At 40.2% G+C, this 23,543-nt stretch overlaps 1 protein-coding gene and 1 non-coding gene across 5 annotated transcripts in view; both read right to left on the reverse strand.

Moving 5' to 3' along the window:
* The window catches only part of TMEM131L (transmembrane 131 like), an 81,248-nt gene that overhangs the window by 28,742 nt on the left and 28,963 nt on the right, over positions 1-23,543 (reverse strand). For 3 of the 4 annotated variants that reach the window (XR_009555795.1, XM_060246626.1, XM_060246627.1), the window contains exons 4-12: positions 17,775-17,843; positions 16,106-16,229; positions 14,019-14,135; positions 11,449-11,559; positions 6,273-6,350; positions 3,888-4,041; positions 3,711-3,769; positions 1,830-1,938; positions 743-848 (exon numbers count right to left, since the gene is read on the reverse strand). Coding sequence is in view for 3 of the 4 variants with exons in the window: in XM_060246626.1 (XP_060102609.1) it covers positions 743-848; positions 1,830-1,938; positions 3,711-3,769; positions 3,888-4,041; positions 6,273-6,350; positions 11,449-11,559; positions 14,019-14,135; positions 16,106-16,229; positions 17,775-17,843 (927 nt within the window). In the remaining variant the exon portion in view is untranslated. The remainder of the gene's footprint in view (positions 1-742; positions 849-1,829; positions 1,939-3,710; positions 3,770-3,887; positions 4,042-6,272; positions 6,351-11,448; positions 11,560-14,018; positions 14,136-16,105; positions 16,230-17,774; positions 17,844-23,543) is intronic. The other variant, XM_060246629.1, reaches the window with a different exon arrangement.
* Positions 22,529-22,603, reverse strand: TRNAH-GUG (transfer RNA histidin (anticodon GUG)). The gene has a single exon. It is a non-coding gene; the product is annotated as a tRNA-His (tRNA).

Here is a 23,543-nt window from a genome sequence, read left to right on the forward strand (position 1 = left end):
GAAATTGCGGGGGGGGGGGGGGCAGGAATGATGTCCCATGGCAGCAGACCAGATACCGAGAGAGAGGGAGGAGAGCAGGGAAAGCAAGAGAGAGGAAACAAATTAAGTCCTATACTTAAGACCAACAACGTTATCAGAGAGACAGTGCTGGTCTGAAAGGTATCACTAAAAAAGTCATTGGGGCCAGTCATGACTAGGGATACCCGTTCCAGGTTGGTGGCAAATTCCTGAAAATTGTGTGGTGGAGTCTGATTACAAATATAAAAATATAAAAGTATCTACATAGTGAGTATGATAACATTAAATGTATTGATGCCTGCTGAAATGTGTCACTTATTTTGTTATGCAAACTTTTGAGTTTTCTTTTCCATTAACTGCATTTTAAATGTATTATGTTATGAACTACAGACACAATGTATGGATTTCTGAGGGTGGGGGGTGGGTAGAGTATAAATCTACACAGCAATGTATTTACTGGAAACACTGCACTCTGAGAGACAGGATACACGTACATAAGGCCACTTGAAACATGCACATGTCTTTTGATGACTTTCATATAAGTGTACAAACTACCTCCATTAAAAATGCTATGTTTTGACGATAACATATATCCCCTTTCACATTGCAGGTAAACTTGAAAGTTACTTCAGTTCTGATTTCTTCTAATGTGACCTCCTCTCAAAATTAAAACAGCCATAGCATAGTTTTGAGTATTCTGGTGCACATTTCATGAAAAACTTACCTTTCTACAGCAGCATGAGAAAGGCATGTTTTTTGCAAAGTATCACTGCCTAGCAGATTCATTGTGTCATTAGCAACATGATTGCTTTCATGTCCACACACTGTACCTGTATCAAGGAAAAGGGCATCTCATTTCAGAGTTTCTAAATAAGTTCCTGCTAAAGCCTAGGAAAAACATAGCATAACTGGAAAAGACAAAGAATGACACACACTCCACCACCCAAAAAAAAAAGAAGGGAGTGGGGATTAATGAAAGACATTATTTCAGAGTAGTGAATGACTTTCCACAGGATCCTTTAAAAATAAATAAAAGTTATACCTAATTGATACTTCATCATTCAAGTAGATCTAAGATTAAAATGGTATAAAGATGGTGATTGATTATAACATTGTTACTGCATCTGACTGGATTTGAAACCAGCAACATATTTAGGACTTGATGCTGGAAAAGCACTTTAAGGTAAAATGGAAAACAGAGTATTTCCAAGAATTTGGTTCAGAAATACAGTCCAGGAATCTGCAAAACGTAATTGTCCAGGCAACATGCAAGTATCTGAATATTTTCTCTGTTTGGACTGTTCACTCTTAGAAAAAAAGGGCAGGGTAGGTTTTCCTGATCAATAGTTCACTATTCTGTTTACCTGATTCCGTTCACTCTTTTCTACTCAGTGGAAAAACTGTAATATATAATTTATTGAAAGCTTTATCATCTAAGGTAAAGTTTAAAAGCTTTGCATAAAGAATATCTTGATGCAACTATTGATTTCTTATACTCGCTTCTGCACAAAGTTCTGTTCAGACCTTATACAAGTTCAGTGTACAGCACATCTGAAGTCAATTTATGCAAAAGAGGTCATGAGAAAGGACCCTTATCCACTGCAGGCCCTAGTAAAATGTACACTGGATCATTTATTTCCATTTATTATCTTCAGATGCCATTGGTTTTAGATTTTATGTGATTTACTTTATTATCTTCAGATGCCATTGGTTTTAGATTTTATGTGATTTACAATATATTTGTATTGTTACAGATCATAGCCTCTCTGTTGCTGTGTATATAGGGGAGAATTGGGATGTAAATACTATACCTTTACAGACAATGGAAGCAACTTTTGTGAAATTTGTGGCTAATGATGGCAGCATTATTGGCTCAAACAGGACAGAAAATGTTCCTTTCTGTGGCAAATGCTTTACATCCTACAAAAAAAATGAAAAAGAACTATATTACCATTTTAGCATCTATAAATTTCATCTTCATGATAATTTAACTTACAAATCACTGCAGCTCATTCTATGAAGCCACCTTTATTTGAATAACCAACATGGTTTCTTGTACATTGGTTCTTCACCAAGTTCTGCTAAGAGCTTCACAGAGCAACCTCAGCATGTAGCACACCTGCAACTGGAAGTCAGCTTATGCAGAGTGCCACAAAAGTGGACATGAAAAGGACCCTTATTCTATCCACTTTACTGCAAGAAACTTTACTTGGTTCAAAATGCAGAAGTGGAGGTCCTTACTGGCTACATAAAGCCATTCCAGTTACAGCAACTATCGATTAGGGTGTGGACCTAATCTAAGATGTCAGAATTAATCTTTAGAATCCTAAACATGTTGGGCCCAGAATATCTGAAAGACTGCTTCCTCCCTCCTTATCTGTTAACCCAGATATTCATGTCTATAAATGGTGTTCTTTGGCAGGAACCACTATACTAAAGACGTATTGACTGCCTTGTTTTATTGGAACAGAACTTATGCTATTTTACCTTACCCCTGTTAATGGCTATAAGACTTTTATGTAGTAATTAATGATATTATCATATGCTTCCTTGACCATCTTTTAAAGATTGAAAGGCCATCTAGAAAAGGAATCTAAATAACCACAATTATTCTGAGAAATAAGAATTGTGGAATATTAATGTCACCAAAGTTTCCTATCAAAGGACATATGCTGTTGAAGAGTAACACTGACCTTCTATTCTAATAATGTTTATTTGAAAAGTGCTATTTTCCTCACTCTCCAGACTCTGCCTGAGCTGGCACTCCACTCATAGTCTTAAAACTAAGTAAAACAAGCAGGACCTCACAAAAATGTATCTGAAAAGACAGTCATCACACAGCAAGCATAAACTGTTCTGTTCCAATCCCCAGTGCTCTTGGGGGGGGGGGGAAGAGTGGGTATGGTATCTTACTTTTAAGCGCTAGAAACAGATTGTGTGAATGACTATCAGTGTTTCTACGAGATGTGAATGGAGGAACATATTTCTACCTTATCTTCTGAACACTAGAATCTTCAGTACAAAGACCAAGGGGAAATAAAGCCTCTTTGCTCATTCCTTCTGATCTCAATTTACTAGAACCTTCTCTCCCTCTATCTTAGCAAAAACACTTCCCTTCTGAATAGTGGGATGAAGGGAGTTTAAAAAGAACAAATGGAGAAAAAAGTTCCTCAAAGTACTGTGCATAAAGGACATGAAAGAGCAGCAGAGGATGTTTTTAGATGCAGAACTACAATCTTTCTTTTTTCTTCATTCACTTTCTACCCCCTTAAATCCTCAAAGGAAGGCCTTGAATCAGATGCTTTCAGCCCAAGCAATCCACATTATTGTATTGTATCAATTGCTGCCATTTTGCATACAATTAAGGAACACTCTTATCAAATTTGAACCTAGAAATATATCATCATCATCAGCCTTTACTGGCATAAAAGAAATCAGTTATACAGAATAAAAGGATTACCAAGTTATACAGAATAAAAATTACCCATAAAATGCAAAAGGTACAGTTAAAATTTAGAAACATTGTTATCAATTAAAACTATGGCTACAAAATCCTTTGGCATATCATGGTGACCAGAAAAATGAACTTGGCTACTATTTAAGTGTCTTTTGGGGAGTAACCACTCAGGAGCCTACAGACTTTTAAGGCATCCCTAGAAATATGAAAACAAAACAAAACAAAACATAATTACCTGCACATACAAAAGGTTGGTGCCTGAGTGCAACAAATACAGGATTACTGGATAATCATCTGTCCAAAAAGAGCACACACAAATGCAAGGTCAAAGCTCCAAAACCAATTTTGTGCACTAACATAGAAAGTTACCCAGACAAACTTCAAAGGCCACATCCAGCTCTTGAAGACCTACCTGAGGTTTGTGTTTTGTTCACTACTACATAAACAACAAAGAGGTTTTCCAGTATGTATTGTCTAAGGTCCACAAATTCACGCTGCATGTTTTCCACTCGGACCATTAAGCTAATTTCTAGCAGCACCAGACCATCAGGTACAAAGCAGCAATTCTGCAAGAAAATTCCACCAATTATTTATTTAATTTAAACAATTTCTGTGCTGCCTTTCCACCCTACTCAAGGTCTACAAGGCAGCAAACATGCAAATGTTTCAGACTTTCAAACAATTGATCATAGTACAATTCTTCATTCAAGACTGCCAATCCTAATAATAAGCTAAAAAGGGCCCCAAACAAATTGCTGTGATTGGCACTATGAAAGAATTAAAATAATCTTGCTTAATCAGAACCAACAAACAGAAAATCTGATTCTTAACCACCCCAAAAAACCAATCCAGTAAGAAGAATCACTATATTGAATTTGTATGTTGTGAGCCACCCTGAGCCTGCTTCGGCAGGGAGGGCGGGATATAAATAAAATGTATTATTATTATTATTATTATTATTATATCTCTTTATTTGGAACAGGTAGATGTGAGAACTGCTAACTGGAGTCCTTTGGCCATTGACTTCTTCAGTGTGATTTATCAAATGAGATGAAAGGGACTTCCAAACTATAGATTTCCATCCAGATGCAAATAAGAAATTATGAGAAACTGGAAAAGTGATACCCATTCTTGAAGTGGGCACGAAAGCAGGAGTGGCCACATAGAAAAAGCATAAGGCGTTTGAGAGCCTCAAAACATGATCATCAGATATTTGAGAGCCATAAGATGGATGGAAGGAAGGAGGGGAGGAAGGAGGTAGAGAGAGGTAGAAAGAAAGCAATGTTAAATGCATTCTCCAAGCTGCCAGCTGGCTTGGCTTGGAGACTTCTCCAAGATTTAAAGAGACAATGCCTTCTCCAAGCTGGCCAACAGGGCAGTGGGGGCTTTAAGAGCCACACACCATGTGTGAAAGAGCCACATATGGCTCCCAAGCTGCAGTTTGGCCACCCCTGTACCAACAGATCAAGAGGGAGTGGGCAAGCTAAAACAACTTGATCATTCATGGATAAGAATTGTTTCTTGTTGTTCTGCTTTAATGAAATAAAAAAGTAGTAGGGTGAACAAAGGACTTAGTCACTGTGAAAGACCAAAAGCATATCTGAACTCAGGGTTCTGAAAGAAGCCATAATTTATTATAGATACATTAAGGAATAATTCACACATTGCAAATTCTGACTTATGTGTTTTGGGTTGCCTGTCGAGAACTTAATTTGCAGGTGCCCATGGCCAGTACTCAGGGAGAATGGGCTTAAACCTCCCTACTATGCCATTTCCCCAATCTGACTAACCCCAAGGGTTATTTGCCCCATGGGAGAACCTTACATTTACCAACAGCTACTGCAAGTTTCCACAACAAGACAAATAGTAGCTCACTGGGGCTATTTCAGGTTGGGAAAATGGCATCTAGGGAAAAGCTTCTTCTCTGTAGATGCCACAGCCCAATCTGAATCAAGCCCAAGGACACATGGAAATTCAGTTCACAGTGAATGGCATAAAGCTTTAATAATTACAGATCACCCCAGCAGAACTACAGTAGAATAGTGGCATTAAGGTGGTAACAATGCAACAATGACAACAACTACAAAGGAATCATTTCAACAACCCCTGTAACTTCAACAACTATTTCGAAGTGGCAAATATTTAGCTTGAAGTGTTTTGTACAACATATGGTGGGAAAACTGGAATTTGGGATGGATTCATAGAAGCCATGAGATCTCAAGTGAATTCAAAGGAGCCAGCCTTGGGCCCTCCAGAACAGTCTGAGCTACCTCAATCAAATTAGAGAAAACCTAAGGCCCATCTAGATGAGACGCACATCCTCCAGTTTGCCCAGGAAATGCATTGCCGTTTTTTAAAGTGAGTTCCCAGACAGGAACAATCTTTAAACTTTGCCGTGTGTGTGTGTCTGATTCTGGTCAGGACCATCATAGCACAGGCGGAGGACTGGACTCTGCCCCCGCCCCCGGCACTGTTTTGCTCCCTGAAATGGAAGTGATGGGCGTTATTGGCCCACATGCTCCCCTTCCCCCATGCCATTTCACAGTGGAAAAACAGTGCAAGAGGAGAAATAGGACCCCATCCTCCCAGCCAATGCCACCATGAGCCTAACCAGAAGCAGGCTCCATAGCTAAGTTTAAAGGCATTCTTGGCTAGGAACTCACTTTTTAAAATGGTGCTGTGTTCCTGAGTCAAACCTGGGGATACCCAGCATGTCTATATGGGCTGTCAGAAGGGCATGCAGATGGAACTGGAGGACTCTAATAGTAGATTAGAAGTCGAAAAGTATACATCATACCTTCAAATGGTGGTGCAATTTGTTATGCAAACTGCATTCAAGACGAACTTTTACATGACTGACATTCTTAGCTTCTGCCTGAAAAAAATTAAAGACACAACCAGAAAGTAGTTCAGCAACCTGCAACCTGGGGGAAAAGATAATATCATATCCAGTACAAGGATGGCATTATCCCAAGAAACAAAAAGCCAATTAAGATATTTCTTTTCCTGATTAAAACCATATGCTTCCCTAAGCACACAGCAAACAGGTAACTTGGTACTACTCTGAGGTTCTCAAGGAAGCATCTTAACGTAAAATTACCTTCCAGCATATACTTTCATGTTGGAAAATATTTAAGGTTGCCAGATCCCCTTGGCCAGTTCAGCAGGAGGATTTGGAGGGTGTTCTGAGGGTGGGCAGGGAGGTCACACAACCTTCTTCATGAGATGACATCACCCGGAAGTAATATCATTGCATCGCCAGTGTTGCACAGGGGACACTCTGGATTTTTGGGCAAACTCAATGGTTGGTTTGGACTTAAACCACAGAGTTTGCCCAAAATTCCAGAGTGTCCCCCACACAGCATCCCTGACATGATGACATCACTTCCAGGCGATGTAATCACATCAGGGACATTGCTTAGTGGTGTCCTTGTTTAGAGGAGTGATTTTCCCCACCAGCCAGCTGGTTCACAGTGAGGAGAAGCACCCAAAACTGATCTCCACCACTGGGACCTGGGGGCTGGCAACCCTAAAAATATTTCATATTTCTTACCAACACTGAAATTTACCCATTTACTACAACTTTTTTTAAAAAAATCTTAACAGAAATCCTAGAATTTGTATAATTTTTGACTCCATTAACCTGTTTGTCATGTTGCAATTTGTCAGTTGCGACAGATTCTTGCTGGCTACTGAGGGGACCCAAATAGCCTCTTTATGATTTTGGGGAACTGGAATTGTTTTAAACTTTAAACCTTTCTATCAGGTAACAAATGTAAAGGTTTTGGGTTTGCTGCTATAAGGTAAGGGTGAGCAAGAAGTACAGGGTGAACACTGAAGTAGGAGTTGTATACAAATAACAAAGATTTGTTTATTTACAGGTTGGTTTGAAACAACAGATCAGCAGCAGAGGTCTCCAGATAGTCAAAGGAGAAACCTGGCTGAGGGCACGTAAGTTAAGCTAGTTATGGCTTCAGAGGGTTATTTAAATTTTCTTCAGTTTTTCAGGTACAAACAGGTTTTTACTGACCAGCCACTAGGTTGGATCCTAACATACACACACACACACAATTCTACCTACACCAGCCTGCCCTTTCCCAAGTGACAGACTAAATCAGGGGTGGGGAACCTCCGTCCCGAGGGCCATATACAGCCCTCGAGATAACTTGGTGTGGCCCTCAAGGATTGCTGGGCCGAACCAAGCCATGTGGCAGCCTCTCTGGGGCCTGGCTGGCCAGCAAGGATTGTGGAGCCCAGTCACGCTGTGCAGCAGCCTCCCCAGGGCCAGGCAGGGATCACAGGGCCCAGATGTACTGTGCGGCAGCCTCCCTGAGGCCTGGCTGGCCGGCCAAAATTGCTGCAGGGCCTGGAAAAGTTACTGTCATAGTTCAATTTGCACTTGATTATCCCAGATGGTGTAGCCTAATATGCTAATGAGTGTGTGACCTAATATGCTAATATTAGGGGATGTGGTCTAATATACTACTGAGTTCCTGCTAGGCTTTTTCTACAAAAAAGCCCTGGACCTAGGCATTTGCCTAGGGCAGTAGGCCGTGTGTGTGTGTGTGTGTGTGCGCGCGCCAGATTAGGCTCTCCCCACATGACTTCCAATAGAAAAACAATTATTTGCATTAATTTTGCTGGCCTGAATCATCGTCCCTCAGCGGAACACCGTTTTTTAAGTTGATAATTTTTTTATGGCCCGCAAATGATGTTATAAATATCCATATGGCCTTTGGCAGAAAAAAGGTTCCCCACTCCTGGGCTAAATGGTACAAAATACATTAAAATATAGTGGAAGATGGGTTTAGTATGCATAATGAGATAAACAGCCAATATATTTGAATATGTCAATACAACTAAAAAAGAAATACATTTGATAGTGATGTTCTTGTCCACCTAATTTACTATTTAACATGTAAACACCATTCTAGTTTGCCATTAGAAAAAAAAGAATACTTATATAATATGTCATTGGATCTTAAATTTGCACCATTTTGCATTCTAAACCACTACCTACTAGCTATATGTAGCTCTGCTCACTGTACCTGATTCCTCGTCTGATGAACTGTGCTTGGAGCACACAAAAGCTTACATTCTGAATAAAACTTTTTTCGTCTTAAAGGTGCACTTGACTCACTGCTTTGTTCTATTAGTTTTAAGTGAATGTGATGCAAGGAAGAGGAACTTAAGAGATGCTTATAAATTATATAAGAAAAGAATTAAAATCAATTCTTAGTAGCAGCACTGCCAACAATTAAGAGAAGCACCACAAATGCCTGTCTAAACAAAATAGTTAATTGTTACATTTCATTCTCTTGTTCAAGAATTACTTCACAATTCCACAAGGGGGAGCAGCTGTAGCACATAAAACATAATTAAGCCCTTCAGGCCAATTTTTCAAAAGAAGATCTGAACTTTTTCCTATCACATCACATTTTGCAAGTAAAGTAGTACCGTATTTTTCGCACCATAAGGCGCTCTGGAGGATACGACGCACCTTCCTCCTGGGGGCCTCTTCCCCCGATCCGGCGCTTCCCCCGCTCCTGCCTGCCTGGCTCCATCTTCTTCAGGCAAGTGCTGGGATCGCTTCACGTGGCCCCAGCGCTTCGCAAGCGCCGGCTGCGGAGGGGGCAGCGTGCTTCCTCCTTGCCTGTGTGCCTGGCTTCAGCTGTGATGTTTAAAGCAAGCGCTGGGATCGGAGGGGGGAGGGAGCGATCCCAGCGCTTGCTTTAAACATCACAGCTGAAGCCAGGCACACAGGCAAGGAGAAAGCACGCTGCCCTCTCCACAGCCGGCGTTCGCAAAGCGCTGCGTTTGCGGAGGGGGCGGGTGCTTCCTACTTGCCTGTGTGCCTGCCTTCAGCTGTAATGTTTAAAGCAAGCGCTGGGATCACTCCCTCCCCCCTCAGATCCCAGCACTTGCTTTAAACATCACAGCTGAAGGCAGGCACACAGGCAAGGAGAAAGCACGCTGCCCTCTCCACAGCCGGTGCTCGCAAAGCGCTGGGTTTGCGGAGGGGCCGGGTGCTTCCTACTTGCCTGTGTGCCTGCCTTCAGCTGTGATGTTTAAAGCAAGCGCTGGGTTCGGAGGGGGGAGGGAGCGATCCCAGCGCTTGCTTTAAACATCACAGCTGAAGCCAGGCACATAGGCAAGGAGGAAGCACGCTGCCCCCTCCGCAGCCGCGCTTGCAAAGCGCTGGGGCCACGTGAAGCGATCCCAGCGCTTGCCTGAAGAAGATGGAGCCAGGCAGGCGCGGGGGAAGCGCCGGATCGGAGGAAGAGGCAGCAGATCGCCCCCCCCCAAGGTACGTACCTTCAGAACCATAAGACGCCCACACTTCCCCCCCACACTTTTATTGGGGGGGGAGTGCGTCTTATGGTCCGGAAAATACGGTACCTCAAGTCAAAATATAGCTTTAACAACAATTGTCAATACATGAGCACCAGCAAGCTTCCACATCATCACTCACAATCACGGCTGCCCACTGAGATAATGGGAGTTTTTAAAAAAAAATAATAATAACCAGCACCAATTGTAGAGCGCTGGGCCGTAAATGAACACTTAGTATCAATATGTCTAAGCCGAATGTGGGCCTATTTACCATATTTAACAGCCCCTTTTCCTCTTCCTCCTACCGTGTCATACAGAACTGATGAAGTTTCCAAGTTAAAGTAGCACTTTTCTGGTATATTTTCTCTTTATATTCCATAAAAATGCTTGCAAATAAGCATAACATTCTGTACAATGTCAATTTTTAAAAAGACCAAACAAGTGTTACTGGAGAAAAAGTCATCTAGCCTTTTTTCAGAATACACTCTTGATTCAGAATACATAAAATATGATCTAACATTATAGGACCATCCTAGCCATGACTGCAGGCACAGTGATGCAGAAAGCAGTGGGAGTGGATAGCTGAATTTAGAAGCAGAAGTGATTCGAAAATAAAGATAGCTAAACCCTTCACCAAATGGAGGAGGAAGTTTTTAGCATACCACCAGCTCTGATGTCTGTTCAAACCAGAACACAGCTTTCTACTTGACTGGGGCAGAATTGGTTTAAACACGCTGATCCCTTTACATCATGAACTAATTTTGGAATCTACCAACAGCAAGTAACGTATTAGGAGAACTATAAATGAAAAACAAGTTGCATTCATTTCTTTTAAACACATTTATCTTAAAGTATTTCTGTCCCACTTTTTTAAGCTATGAAACAGCTTACAAAAATAAGTTTCACTTTCACAACAGCTCTGTAAAAGAAAATTATGCAGCCCATAGAGACTAACCTGGGGTGCAGAATAGCAAGTCAAATGAAGCTACACTGAATTAGTTCTCTGAGTACAGATATTCTATATCTAAAGCTACACACAAGGCCTTGTGACCAAGGGATTCTAGATCAATTCAAATTCCATTACACATCACTCCTTAGGTACAACTTAATTGTTTGCCTCAAGGATAAAACTTATCTATGCAAAATACCAAGAGCACAGAGAAGTCACAGTTCTCCAGCAACATTATTTATCTCTTAGCTGCTACAAGCCTACATCTATGGCAGCAGCTAGAAGAAATAACTGTACTAGATGGCAACTGCAACTAAATTTGTGAAGCAATATGGGGACAAAAGGCAACTACCCTAGAAAAATGCAACATAAACTTTGCATACAACATTGAAGTTTTAATGGGTTGACTATGCAATATACTTGCACAGGACTGACAAGCATGTGAGAAGATCAGATCACTTCTTCAACTGCCAATACTTCAAATACAAATTATTTGTAACAAGTAAATAATGCTGCTGTTAACTCCAACTTTCACCTAAAAGAATCTTCAGAAACCACAACAAGTTCAATGAAAAACTGTTGTCATCACTTTGCTTAATATAGTACAGGAAGCTGAAGCAGTTATTTTTGAAGAACAAAAACCACAAACAGTTCCTAAATGTTACTGAATATTTACTTTAAAATACTGTACCAGTGTTTGTGAGATCTGGATACTGCTGATATGTGGAAGCAGTAAGTATGTATTTGCTAGCTGCTTTCTAGATTCTTCTGAAACAGTCCTTGAAGTTCCCATTCCAAAGACCTAGTGTAAAATAGGGCATTAACTAGTTATAAATAATTCTAATGAAAAGTTAACACCATGTTTTAGCACTTAACAAGTATGCTCTAAAATAATGAGTAAAGAGAATAAAATATTCATCATTATAACTGCTATAATGTGAATATTTCAGGGAAGACATTCAGGGTATTTCCCAAGCTCCAAGCTCCCAGCTCCCCACCAAGGACTCAAACAAAAAAAAGGGGGGGGGGGCTGCTATGTTAGTCTTATAGAGATATTGTACATATGGCTTCTAAAAAAATTAATTACCATTTTGCCTCCACATTTACTTAGATCAGGCCTGAAAAACTGATCTGTGCAAAGAAATGTCCATTGGGCCTTCCATCAATTGAACAACAAACACAAAATTTATTAAAATATGCAGAGGAGTTCATAAATGAGTAACATGATTTTAGGCTGCTGGGGGGAAAGGGGTTGAAATCAAGTGTATTCACACTTAATGCTTTCTTTTTAAAAATGTGCATTTCAGTGGTATGGAGTTCTCTGAATTTAGGCATCTATAAATTCTTTGGATTTAGACATCTGTAAGGGTTACTTAAATAACCAGTTAGACCTGAGAGAGCCATTCTTTATCCAGCTCCCAGGGAATCCTTCTGAAGTGCCTTCTCCCTTTCCCAACTGCCATCTAAAGACTGCTTAAAAATCAGTTTGTGCTGAGGATGAGTGAAGTCAAAAATGTCATTAAATAAGATTACCAGGGTTCCATATACTAGCTTTTCCTGTTCAACGATGTTGAGCATCATTCTGCATATGGCATGTATGGCTGCTGCCTCAGGTGACCATCACAAAGAGTCTTTCCACAGAATACATACAGAGAAGGTAACCCAAAGGCAGATGAACTATCCTGCCTGTCTTTCCTGTTGTGAGATTGTAATCCAAAACAAACTGACAATTTTCTCAACTCATTTAATTCCTAGACCCGGGGTGGCCAAACCATGGCTCAGGAGTCACATGGCTCTTTCACACTCTCGAATCCCCACCAACCTATTGACCGACTTAGAGAAGGCATTTCTCTTTTTAAATCACTTCACCAAGGCAAGTCAGCTGACAGCATGTGCATTTAAAGTTTCTTTCTTTCTACCTTCTACCTCCCTGCCCCTATTTTCCTTCCTTCCTTCCTTCCTGACTTGAGGCTCTCGAACATCTTATGTTCATGTCTTGCATCTCTCAAAATCTGACATTTATTCTATGTGGCTCTTACATTAAGTAAGTTTGACCATACTTGTTCCAAACAATCTATTTCATACTATCATTCCAGCTCAGCCAGTCAGTATCAAATGGCTTCACCATGCCAGCTGGAATTAAATCAAGAAAAATACATGAAAAGAAGTAAAACCTCATGAATCCCTAACGTGGCAAGATCTTTATATTCATTAAATGTGCCAGAAAGGGGTGAGGGTGCAGCAGATACAAGGGAAAGACTGGATATCCATTAGTGAGGTGAGGAGAAAATGGGGGATGGAAGCCTATGAAAGAGGCACTGGAACAAGTAGCGCCCTTAAATATTATTTCTGTGATTGAGTTGTAGCCGTATCTTATGCAAAAAAATCACTTCAGTAGCAATGAAAAGAATACATAAGCAAAGAGTTCTGGTGAGATGGTGGAGAAATAAGTATGTGCTGCAGTGACTCTAACGGTCCTAAATCAGAAGACTGTGGTCTTGAGAAACCCTAATTATATGTTAGTCTCTCAGGCACCTCTGTGCATGGCTCTCCGTGCAACTTCAATTAAATTGTACTTGACATCACTGGAACAACTGAGTTTTATAACACTCGACTACTTGAAGCACTTAAAGCACATTTACTTAGTAACTAAAATCAAACAACTGTGACAAACAGCTCCATAAATGGACCAAGAGATAGTGCCTGGAACATAATTCACTCCTCGGCAAACTTCCCCTTTCTACAATTTCCATTTAAATGACTGCTTTTCAAAGTACCTCCATCCCTACTTCAAGTAATATATAGCATCACAAAGTTTACAGGCAGTCTCATACCACTATAAAACCAATAGATACTATCCAGGCCTTTCTGTACAGGGGCCAGAACTGCAGCTATGCCTTAGTCACCACACATTATAATCTATGAAGAAGCTATCTCTCAGTTCTGGCATCACCACTTTATGCTTCAGGGATGAAAATCGCAGAAAGGACTTCTGTAAAACAATGTCCTGTCTCCAGAAAACAGAAACTTCTGAAGCTTCACTCTGTCAGCTGCTACATGATGAAGACTCACAGCAGAGCCCAGAATGACAAACATCATTGTGCTTCAGGGGGCTTCAGCCCCAGGGGGATTGTGATGCATTCTGCAAGCCTTATTTATTTGTAGCCATGAACTACTGGTAGTTTCCTATTCTGACTACTGTGACATCATTTGAGAACATGTATCTTCTAAGGTCTGAAGCCAATGAATAAAAAAAATTACCTGATATGAAAATATTCCATGAGATGAGGTATTTATAAATAATGAACTTTCAAAACTGCCTTCTTCAATTGGAAGAAACAGTACTCTGAAATAAATTTTCCCCATTGCTGGAATCACCTACAGATAAAATAAAGGTGTCTGATGTTCAATATACATAGATGCATTGCTTTCATGACAGCTTTATAAATAAAAAAGATATTGCCACCCAATCTCTTTCCCACTAGACTGTGCCTACCCCTTCATAAACTCCCCTGTGTCTCACCCCAAATGAGATGGTAGGCAGGGATAGAGCTAGGATGGGCAGCTATCACCAGCATTGTGCTAAATTTATACAGCACTCAAGTTGATTACAGCAGCCCCGTGGCGCAGAGTGATAAAGCAGCAGTACTGCAGTACTGTGATCTTGAACTCTCTCTGCTTATGACCTGAGTTCGATTCCGATGGAAGTTGGATTCAGGTAGCCGGCCCAAGGTTGATTCAGCCTTCCATCTTTCCGAGGTTGGTAAAATGAGTACCCAGCTTGCTGGGGGGAAAGTGTAAAAGACTGGGAAAGGCAAAAATTCTCCTGTGAAAACATTGTGAAAGCAACGTCACCCCAGAGTTGGAAATGGCTGGTGCTTGCACAGGGCCCTTTCCTTTTCCTTTCCAAGTTGATTGGGACTGCTCTTTCTCCCTTGAAGAGCAAAGGCAGAGACAATGGCAGTGCAAGCCGGTAAATCTAGAGGTTATGGAATTCTCTGTCTCTCTCTGGCAAAAAAAAAAAAAGCAAGAGGAAGGGAAAGCACCTGGAAGCAATTCTTACAATCAGTGACAATTCAGATTCCTTTCTTTGCTGAAAATCGGCGTTAAGGCTAGCGTGCCAAGAACTATGTGGAAATCATTTAACATACGGGGTTTTGGATGGGCTTCTTAGAATACCATCCTAAGCAAGGTAACTTTAATGGGCAGTTCTGTGAACAATCCCAATTTCTACTAATTATGTCCAAGTGAAGCCATTTGGATTTGGCGTTTGCAACCAGTTATAATAACATTTCTAATAAGGTCACATGTAAGTTGTTTAACTTTCCTTTTATTAAAAAGGAATTTAAGCTATGCCATATATCATTACTAGTGTGCTTTTAAAAAGAACACCCCTTCCACATTACTGGTTTTGAAACAAATCTCCCTGTCCCTGGTACTGATGTTCTGATAAGCCTTTGCCCAAAACCATTGAAAGGGTAGTCCTTTTCTTTTCATAGAAAAAATAGGCTAATAATTAGCAAAAAAGAGAAAATATTTATGTGTCAAAGCCATATTGTACAAAAAAGTTTTAAACTTGGCTGTGGTCCCAAAACATCCTTGTAATAAGAGGTCAGCAATAAGAAACATCTCATCCTGTGCCCACAGAACAGTAATTCAAGACAAATACACTTGACTTTTTATTTCTACAATATATATAAAATGTACTATAGTATTACAACATGCAGTAGAATTAAAGGAAAGTGGATATAAAAATACAGTCTTCCTTTCAGAGTTACAGGCAACTAAAAATTCTTTGTTTCAATTCATATTTGTCCATCTGCTTTAATTTTAGTTTGGTAGATAGCAGGGCTGAGCCAAAGTGGGAGGTTTGTTTCACATGCATTTTATCACACTACATACAACCACCACCACCACCTTTATTGGTAAAGCAACCATATTAATGGCAGAGAGAACGATCCCAGCAATCATGACCCTGTCTACTAATACATTACTCTCCTCATAGATGCAAGGTGCCACACTATGTACATTTTTTTGGCAATTTGTTTTGCAGTGGCTCCCTGCAGAAAGATGCCAATGCACCCCCATCCCAATATAATGCATTTAGCTGATGGCAGAACTTCCCAAAGAGCCTTTTTGCAGGCCTGATCCCAAAAGCTCCTTTGTTCATACCAAAAGTGTTCATGTGAAAACACTGGGCTCAGCCCTAGTAGAAAGACACATGTTGATAGAGAACAAGCTAATGATCAGTAAATTAGGAACCACAGAATGAATGTCTTAGGCCAAAAAAAGCATGAAATATGGACACTCTGCCACAGCACATTTTCCAAAAGGTTAATAGTACTCACCCTGCCATAAACAGGAGACACATAAAAATGCCTAGAAGTTGTAAACACTGAATTCACTATAACTTCACTATCCTTACTGGGGTTGTAAGCATACAGAATTTTAGCTTTAGGTAATCCCAATAACCTAGGGGAAAACAAGGAAGTGGAGAAAGTATTACTGACAATAAAAAAAATACAGATTGATACTTTTTACCTCATACACAAACTGGAAATATCAGGACAAAATTCAGTTATCCATCCATACGTGATTCCATTTTAACATTTAAATAAAAATCATCTGAAGCAGGCAAGCAATCTAGACTTCAGAGGAAAAAACCTTTCCCCTGTGCACAAGCCTATAATTTGATTCAGAAATCAGGAAAATGCTTACTTAAAAATGTACTTTACCTATTTACCTCATTTATACTCTTGCTTTCACCTCAATGGGGACTTAAGCAGCTTGCATTGTTCTCCTGTCCTCCATTTTATCAGGGATGCACCCCCCCCCACAGGACAAAGGGTACCCTGCTCCCGGGTCCCACCTCTCTGCCACTGAGTGGCTGGCTGGAAGGGGGGGAACCAACTGCAAAAAAAGGGAGTTTCACCCAACAATTTAGTCATGTCCCAAGCTTGACTTCAATATAATCCAGACATGGCATTGGCACATCGGGACATCAGTGCAATGCTCTGGTTTGGGGGCAAAATCTCTACAGTAGAAACTAGTTCTACCATAGAGTTTTTGCATCACCCAACGTCCCCGACGTGCCTACGTCACTTCTGGGTCTCACTTCTGGGAAGTCACATCAGGATGTCACTGAAACATCAGGTGAGACTTTCTGCTCCTAGTAAGCTTCTTCCATGGCAGAAAGCAGATCCAACACTCTAGCCGCTACACAAGACCAACTGCTAAGCTACACCATATTGGCACACTGGGCCCCCTACTACTATTAAGTCCCCCAATGATTGTCAGGTCTTGTCTAGCAGCCTGTATTACCCCCTGAGACCAGTCAACTTACTGAAATCAAAATTATGGTTGGCAGGAACCAACGTACAGACTGAAGCAAGTAAATTGAATGTCTCATTCTGACATAATACTAAACCATGTTTTAATGCTACATAAATGAGCATGATAGAAACTTGAGCTGATGTGCTTCCCTGCCCCTAATTTCATGATGCATACTGCAAGCTAGTTCATTAATTCTTGGTTTTCATTCCTGATTTTGAGAAAACATAGTTTGCCATTATATCTGAGCCAGTAAACTATGGCTTCCACTTACTCTAAAAACTGGGATTTGTAGGACGAGCACATATTGTGTAATAGCAGACTGGCTTGTTGAAAAGCCAGAAAGTAACCAACAGCAAGAGGAAGAAGGACAGGAAACTCAAACTCAAGACTTTTACTAGGTTTATTCTCATAGCACCAACCCAAGTTTTAGCAGCACATGTGAACTTTCTTCTATAAAATTCATACTGTTACTCATACTACTAATTCATCTATACAGACAGGAAAATCTGTTTGATAATATGGATATCCAATGTTAATTCTTAAGTTGCCAAGCAACAAAGAAGGGGAAACAATGTTTACCATGATCACTACAAGATGAAAGAAGGGGCTAAAAGATTGCTTTGAGGAAAAAAACTGCCAAGACAAGGTGATAATCTTTCCTGCATTTTGGAAGTGTATACTCACTGCATTCCAAAATGGAGAATTGAAGGGTGAAAATGGAGGATCCTCCCATTAGGCATTTTTGTAGAGAAGCTGCAGAAGGAAGAACAATTATTATCAGCTGGTAAGTTTCTAAAACATTGCATATTTGATATAATGTATCATGTGACATCTGGCTTCTTGTACATCAACACTACTATCAGTACAGGTTCTGGAACTCAGGAGGGTTTCACACAGCATTTTCAATCACTCTTTCCCAATTCTCCTCCATACTACAACATCTATTTCAAACTGTTTTTCTACACGCAGGTCCCATGATTCTTACCATAGAATTTTTAGAGAAGACACAGAACTCTTTTCTCACTAGCAAAAAAAATGACTGGACCCAGCCCAAATATTTCACTATATTTTATTCAGTTTCCATAGTCATACCATTCCCCATTTACAAAAGCAGACTGTGTATGAATGACAAAAGTGCTTATAATAGTAGTGACAAGCACCAAAATCCAAAATTAACTAGGTGTTTTAAAAAAAAAAAACCAACTATTTGTATTGCTTAAAAAAGAGCAGAAGCAATATCACTTCCGCCAAGGAATCTGGGGCCATAACTTCAGAAACCAGACCTAACAGTATATTTAAGCTCAAGTTCTTAAACGTAGGGTTGCCAGCCTCTAGGTGGGGTCTGGAGATTTCCTACTTTTACAACTGATCTCCAGCTGGCAGAGATCATCTCCCCTGGAGAAAACAGCTGCTTTGAAAGGTGGACTTTATGGCTCAGGCCCCTCCCTTTCTCAAGCCCTGCCCTCTCCCAGATCCACCCCCAAAGTCTCCAACAAAGACCTGGCAACCCTACTTAAACCAAAAGTCTGAAAATATATTTTCTTCTTTTGTTTGTGCAGTTTCTTTCACTACATAAATGTTACATCAATGACTTTGGTAACTTCTAGAACTGAGCAGAATTCTGGAAGTGCAATAAGATTTGAGTGAGATACAGAAGAACATTATATTAAAAAAATAACCTCACCTATTAACTGACAATCCAACATTATGATGACATGCCCCAGATTCTACATTTAAGTTTACTATCAACAACAGTTTACATATGCAAAGACACTGTATTTAAAAAAAAAAAAAAACACCAGGCAATGCCCAAAAGTTCACAATAATATATAACAAGACGGGACCTATGAGAATTTGAAGGAGAGGGGATATCCTATTATTCTCCCCTTTACTTTTTTCTTATCTTGTTCTATCCCTACCCTCTCATTGCTGCTTTCTCTCTCACCCACCCCCCTGGTTGGTGTTTTCTCAGTGGCCAAAGGCTCAGGACAGAAAGTTCAGGAGAACTAATGGAAAATGTGCTCCAAGCTGCTGGTGCTGCAGGTCACCTGTTTGTGCTGGGCTGGAGGGGAAAAACCTCAGATCCAAGGTGGTGCAGGAAGCTAGGTGGTGCAGGAAGAGGCTTGGCAGAGGGAGAACAGGAAGAAAAGGGGGGGGCTTTATCTTCCACTGCCAACTCCTCCTTGGACATCATCAGTAAAATCCACAACTATATTAAAATAAAGAGGCCAACAGCAGAAATTTTTAAAATGCAAAGGTTCATATAAGAAAATATCATATAACACAACCAAGGGTGGTTTTAATATTCAAGAGGGTCCGGGGGGGCGAGGGGCAGGGAGAGCCTGGATCAAGAAATAGACTTTTAACATTTAAGTTTGGCACCAGGCTAATGACTCTGGGCAGGAGGATTTCTGGTGCCATGATGGGAAAAGGCCCATATTTGATGGCCACATTGCCTTACATATTTGAGACAAATAGAGTAGGGCCATGATGGGAAAAGGCCCATATTTGATGGCCACGTTGCCTTACATATTTGAGACAAATAGAGTAGGGCCTCCATAATCAATTTAATTGATGAGCAGACAAACAGGGGAGCAGATAGTCCTTTAGGTATCTTGGTCTGAAGCTGTTTAGGGTTTTACAAGCAATGACCAACACTAAGAATTGTACCTTGAAATGAATCAGCAGCCAGAGTAGTTCATTTAAGACTCAAATATTGTATTCACTATGCTTATGCCAACCAACCATCTTGCTGCTGCAAATCAACTCTACCAACTTAAGCTTCAAAGGCAACCACATTTAGAGCACTTTACAGTACCCTAACCTAGGTGTGATCAGAACATGGATAACTGTGGTCAAGATACAGTGAGGCAGCATGCACAAGCCAACCACAACTGGCAAATACATTATGTACTGTGTGCTTCAGCCTCCATGCTCTGAACGTTAGTTAACTGGTTTTTATCCAGCCCGTTACTACTTCAAGACATCACATCAACTATCTCACCCAACTTATGGGAAAACAGAGTAGATACCAACAAAGTTTATGTCAAATCACTTGACCCTAGTCTTGCAGTTTCATGGCAACCTTAAACAATATAGAGGACAGAACGGTGCCTTGCGGGACCTTCCTGACACAGCAGCAGTTCTCTAAGCAATATCTTCTGGGACCCATGAGCTACACTGGAATGGAACCACCCAAGTATGATGCCCCCAATGCCCATTCTAGCCAACAATCCAGAAGGATACTATGGCCAAGGACATGAAATGCCACAAAAGAAGTCCAGAAGAATCAGAACTGGGCTTCCCCAATTTCTTTCCTCTATAGTAAAGGTACAACTAAGGCAGTTTTTGATCCAAAACCAAACTAGAAATATTCAAACTTCAAACTACATTCTTAAAAAGAACACTTGTAAAAAGAGAATTTTTGTAGATTCTCAAAAGTATATACCGTACTTGCTATAAAATGTATGTCCTCGGATGTATTATTTAATGCACAGGTCCAGTGCTTTCCAAAATGTCAAGATCATTTTTATGTCCTCAAATATATTATTTAATGCAACAGGCCCAATGTTTTCCAAAATGTCAAAATCATTTTAAAAAATAGAAGAAAAGAAACTATGTACTTTCCAGCTTATTTTATCAGTACCAGCTAGAAAGTCTTTCTTGCCAATTTCTCAGAAGTTTTATTTTTCAGGTAAAGAAAACATTCTTTTATATAGCACAGAATATATCTAAATATTTAATCTGGAACTAGGATCTAGTTGTATTCACAATAGGCAAGATGTCAAACACAGAATGTGTTACAGAATTGCCTGGGTTTTGCACAGCAATCCCAGTTTATCTCCCAGATTACATAAAAACCTGTTCTACACAGAAGCCTTGATGATACAGTGGAGCAGATTTTGAGGATGGTAAACTACAGCTGAATTAATTTCAGTGAGATAAAATACCATAGTTCTACCACTTTTTATTTATAAATAAATGCCCTGATATTTTGCTCCAATGTGGTTTTATGCTCCACTGAGAAACAGAACTGTCAAAAGTACGCATTGATCGAAATTTCCTCATCTTTGAGAGCTTTGCTGCTAAGTTTTTTTAAAAAACTAAAATGGTTATCTAAGCATGGATGATTTACATGTTTCTTCTCTAGGTTAGTAGAAATGGCCTACACAATTTAGATCCTACAGCCTGCAAATTCTGTGATGCTTTAAAATGGCAGTCTGAGCCATTTCCACTTACGTGCTTTGGTAACAAATTGCTGAAGGCAGATAAGGCAATAAACCACCACTACTTGTCAAGAGAAGTCAATAAACCACCACTACTTGTCAAGAGAAGTCAAGAAACCAAACTTCTCAGGCCCATACAAAATAACACTGTATCATCAAGGTGCTCTACTAGTATTTTTTCCCCAAGTGTCAAATACATAGGTAACCATTTGGTTTTCGTTAGTTTCTTTTGATGGAAATAGACATTGTTCCAACAAACCCCTTTTAATGCAAGCTCTTTTATTTTTGGTTCTTGTTTATTTAATTAATTATTTGTTGATGATTTGGTTTTATGAACTAATGTAATATAGCAGAGTTAAGCTATTGTTTTTGTATTATTAATTCTATGATGATATGTACATCGCATTTCATGTAACTTTGTAATGATCTGAATTTTGCCAAATAAAGTTTGAATTTTTTGAGAAAAAAATACTTAGGTAACAATAGAAGGAGACTGGATATAAGACTGGCTTATGTCTCAGAAACTAAGTGGTAGAGAAGGACAAAAAAAGTCTTTGCACATACAGACTTATGGAGAAATTCACTGAAAAACTGAAGTGAACATCCTGAGTGAGGTACAAGTCTTTTGCTTTGCACCTCTATGCCTGTGGGCAGAGAACAGTTTCCTTTCACCTGTCAAGAGCATCCAGTGTAGAGATACGTCCACAGACATTAGATGGTGATGGGTTTACTGGTAGAATCCAGACAATGATAACTTCAAAAACAATAACAGGTCAGGTCTTCGCAGACAATTACTTAAACAGGAACAAGGGATGAGGCCTTTCTCTGTAGATGATTAGCCCACTTGTAAATGAACATTTCATATATCAAACATCTTGTGAAAAGAGGTAATGAATGTCAAAGACATTCCGAATCCATGTAATTTACCTCTCAAAATCAGAAGACAGATCAATTCGCAGATCAGCCCTACACAATATTTATTTAGCAAATTTATATTGTGATTTCTATAGAGAGAATGTTAATTCTAACATGACATTCAATACGTTGATATCAGGTGGGCCAGAGAAACTTCCAGGTTATGAACATATGAAGCTGCCTTATACTGAATCAGACACTTGGTCCATCAAAGTCAGTATTGTCTTCTCAGACTGGCAGCGGCTCTCCAGGGTCTCAAGCTGAGGTTTTTCACGCCTATTTGCCTGGACCCTTTTTTGGAGATGCCAGGGATTGAACCTGGGACCTTCTGCTTCACAAGCAGATGCTCTACCACTGAGCCACCATCCCTCCCCATGAGCTTGAGTAGGGGTCCGCGGAGCTTGTCCAGTGGCCACCCTGAATCAGGCAGTTGGAGAGGTGCCACAGACGTGGCATCTCCAGGGAGACCCTGAAGGGGTTTCCTTTTGGCACGGGGCTTTGCAAGAAGCAGGGGGCATAGCGGCAGCTGTTCCTGTCCTTCTTGTATGCTCCAAAGGTCCGCTGCCATGATCGCCATTATGGCAGTAAGAGGTGAACACCCGACCGCTTGCTCTGACGTGCTTGAGGTAAGAAAGCTTCTGATGCATTGCTTTCTTACCTCAAGCACGGCAATTCTACTCAACATGTAAGTTTGTTTTCATTACCACTGGCTAATGGGTCATTTTACATAACAACAAACAGGACAGTTCAAAGGAAGGGAAAGAGGTGGATCCCCCCCTTTCCCGGGAATGCGGCTTCGAAAAGACAAAGAACTACTTTGAGCATTGGCAACAATTTGAATTAGATGGAATATAGGTACTCAAATCGACCCAGATTATAATTGAATATGTGTTAATGAGACTTATCTGGCTATAAAATGGTCTGAACAAAAACAAGATATATTTTAGAGAGATTTGTCTTTGCAGCCTGAGTGCAACTGAAATGGCAACAATCAACACAGAGCTGGAGGAGATTTGGAGAGACAGACTAACTGGGTCTCTGAGTTACTTTTCAACCTGGATTAATAGACTGAGTTATATGGTAGAGAAAAATGGCATTACCAAGCGAAATGTTTTATAAAAAAAGATATAATGGTTGCCATAACTTCTCTAAAGCAAGATCTTGGTTCACTATCAGAGCTGATAAAAAAAGCAAATGGGATCTTTTATGTTGAAAGCTAGCAAAATCTCAAATCTACATGAGCAGAGTGTTAAAGAGATCTCGGTGACGCCTGTGGAATTGAAAATGGAGAGTGATCCGCTGGGAAACGAAC

Source organism: Heteronotia binoei, chromosome 9, assembly GCF_032191835.1.
Source record: "Heteronotia binoei isolate CCM8104 ecotype False Entrance Well chromosome 9, APGP_CSIRO_Hbin_v1, whole genome shotgun sequence".
NCBI classification, from domain to species: domain Eukaryota; kingdom Metazoa; phylum Chordata; class Lepidosauria; order Squamata; family Gekkonidae; genus Heteronotia; species Heteronotia binoei.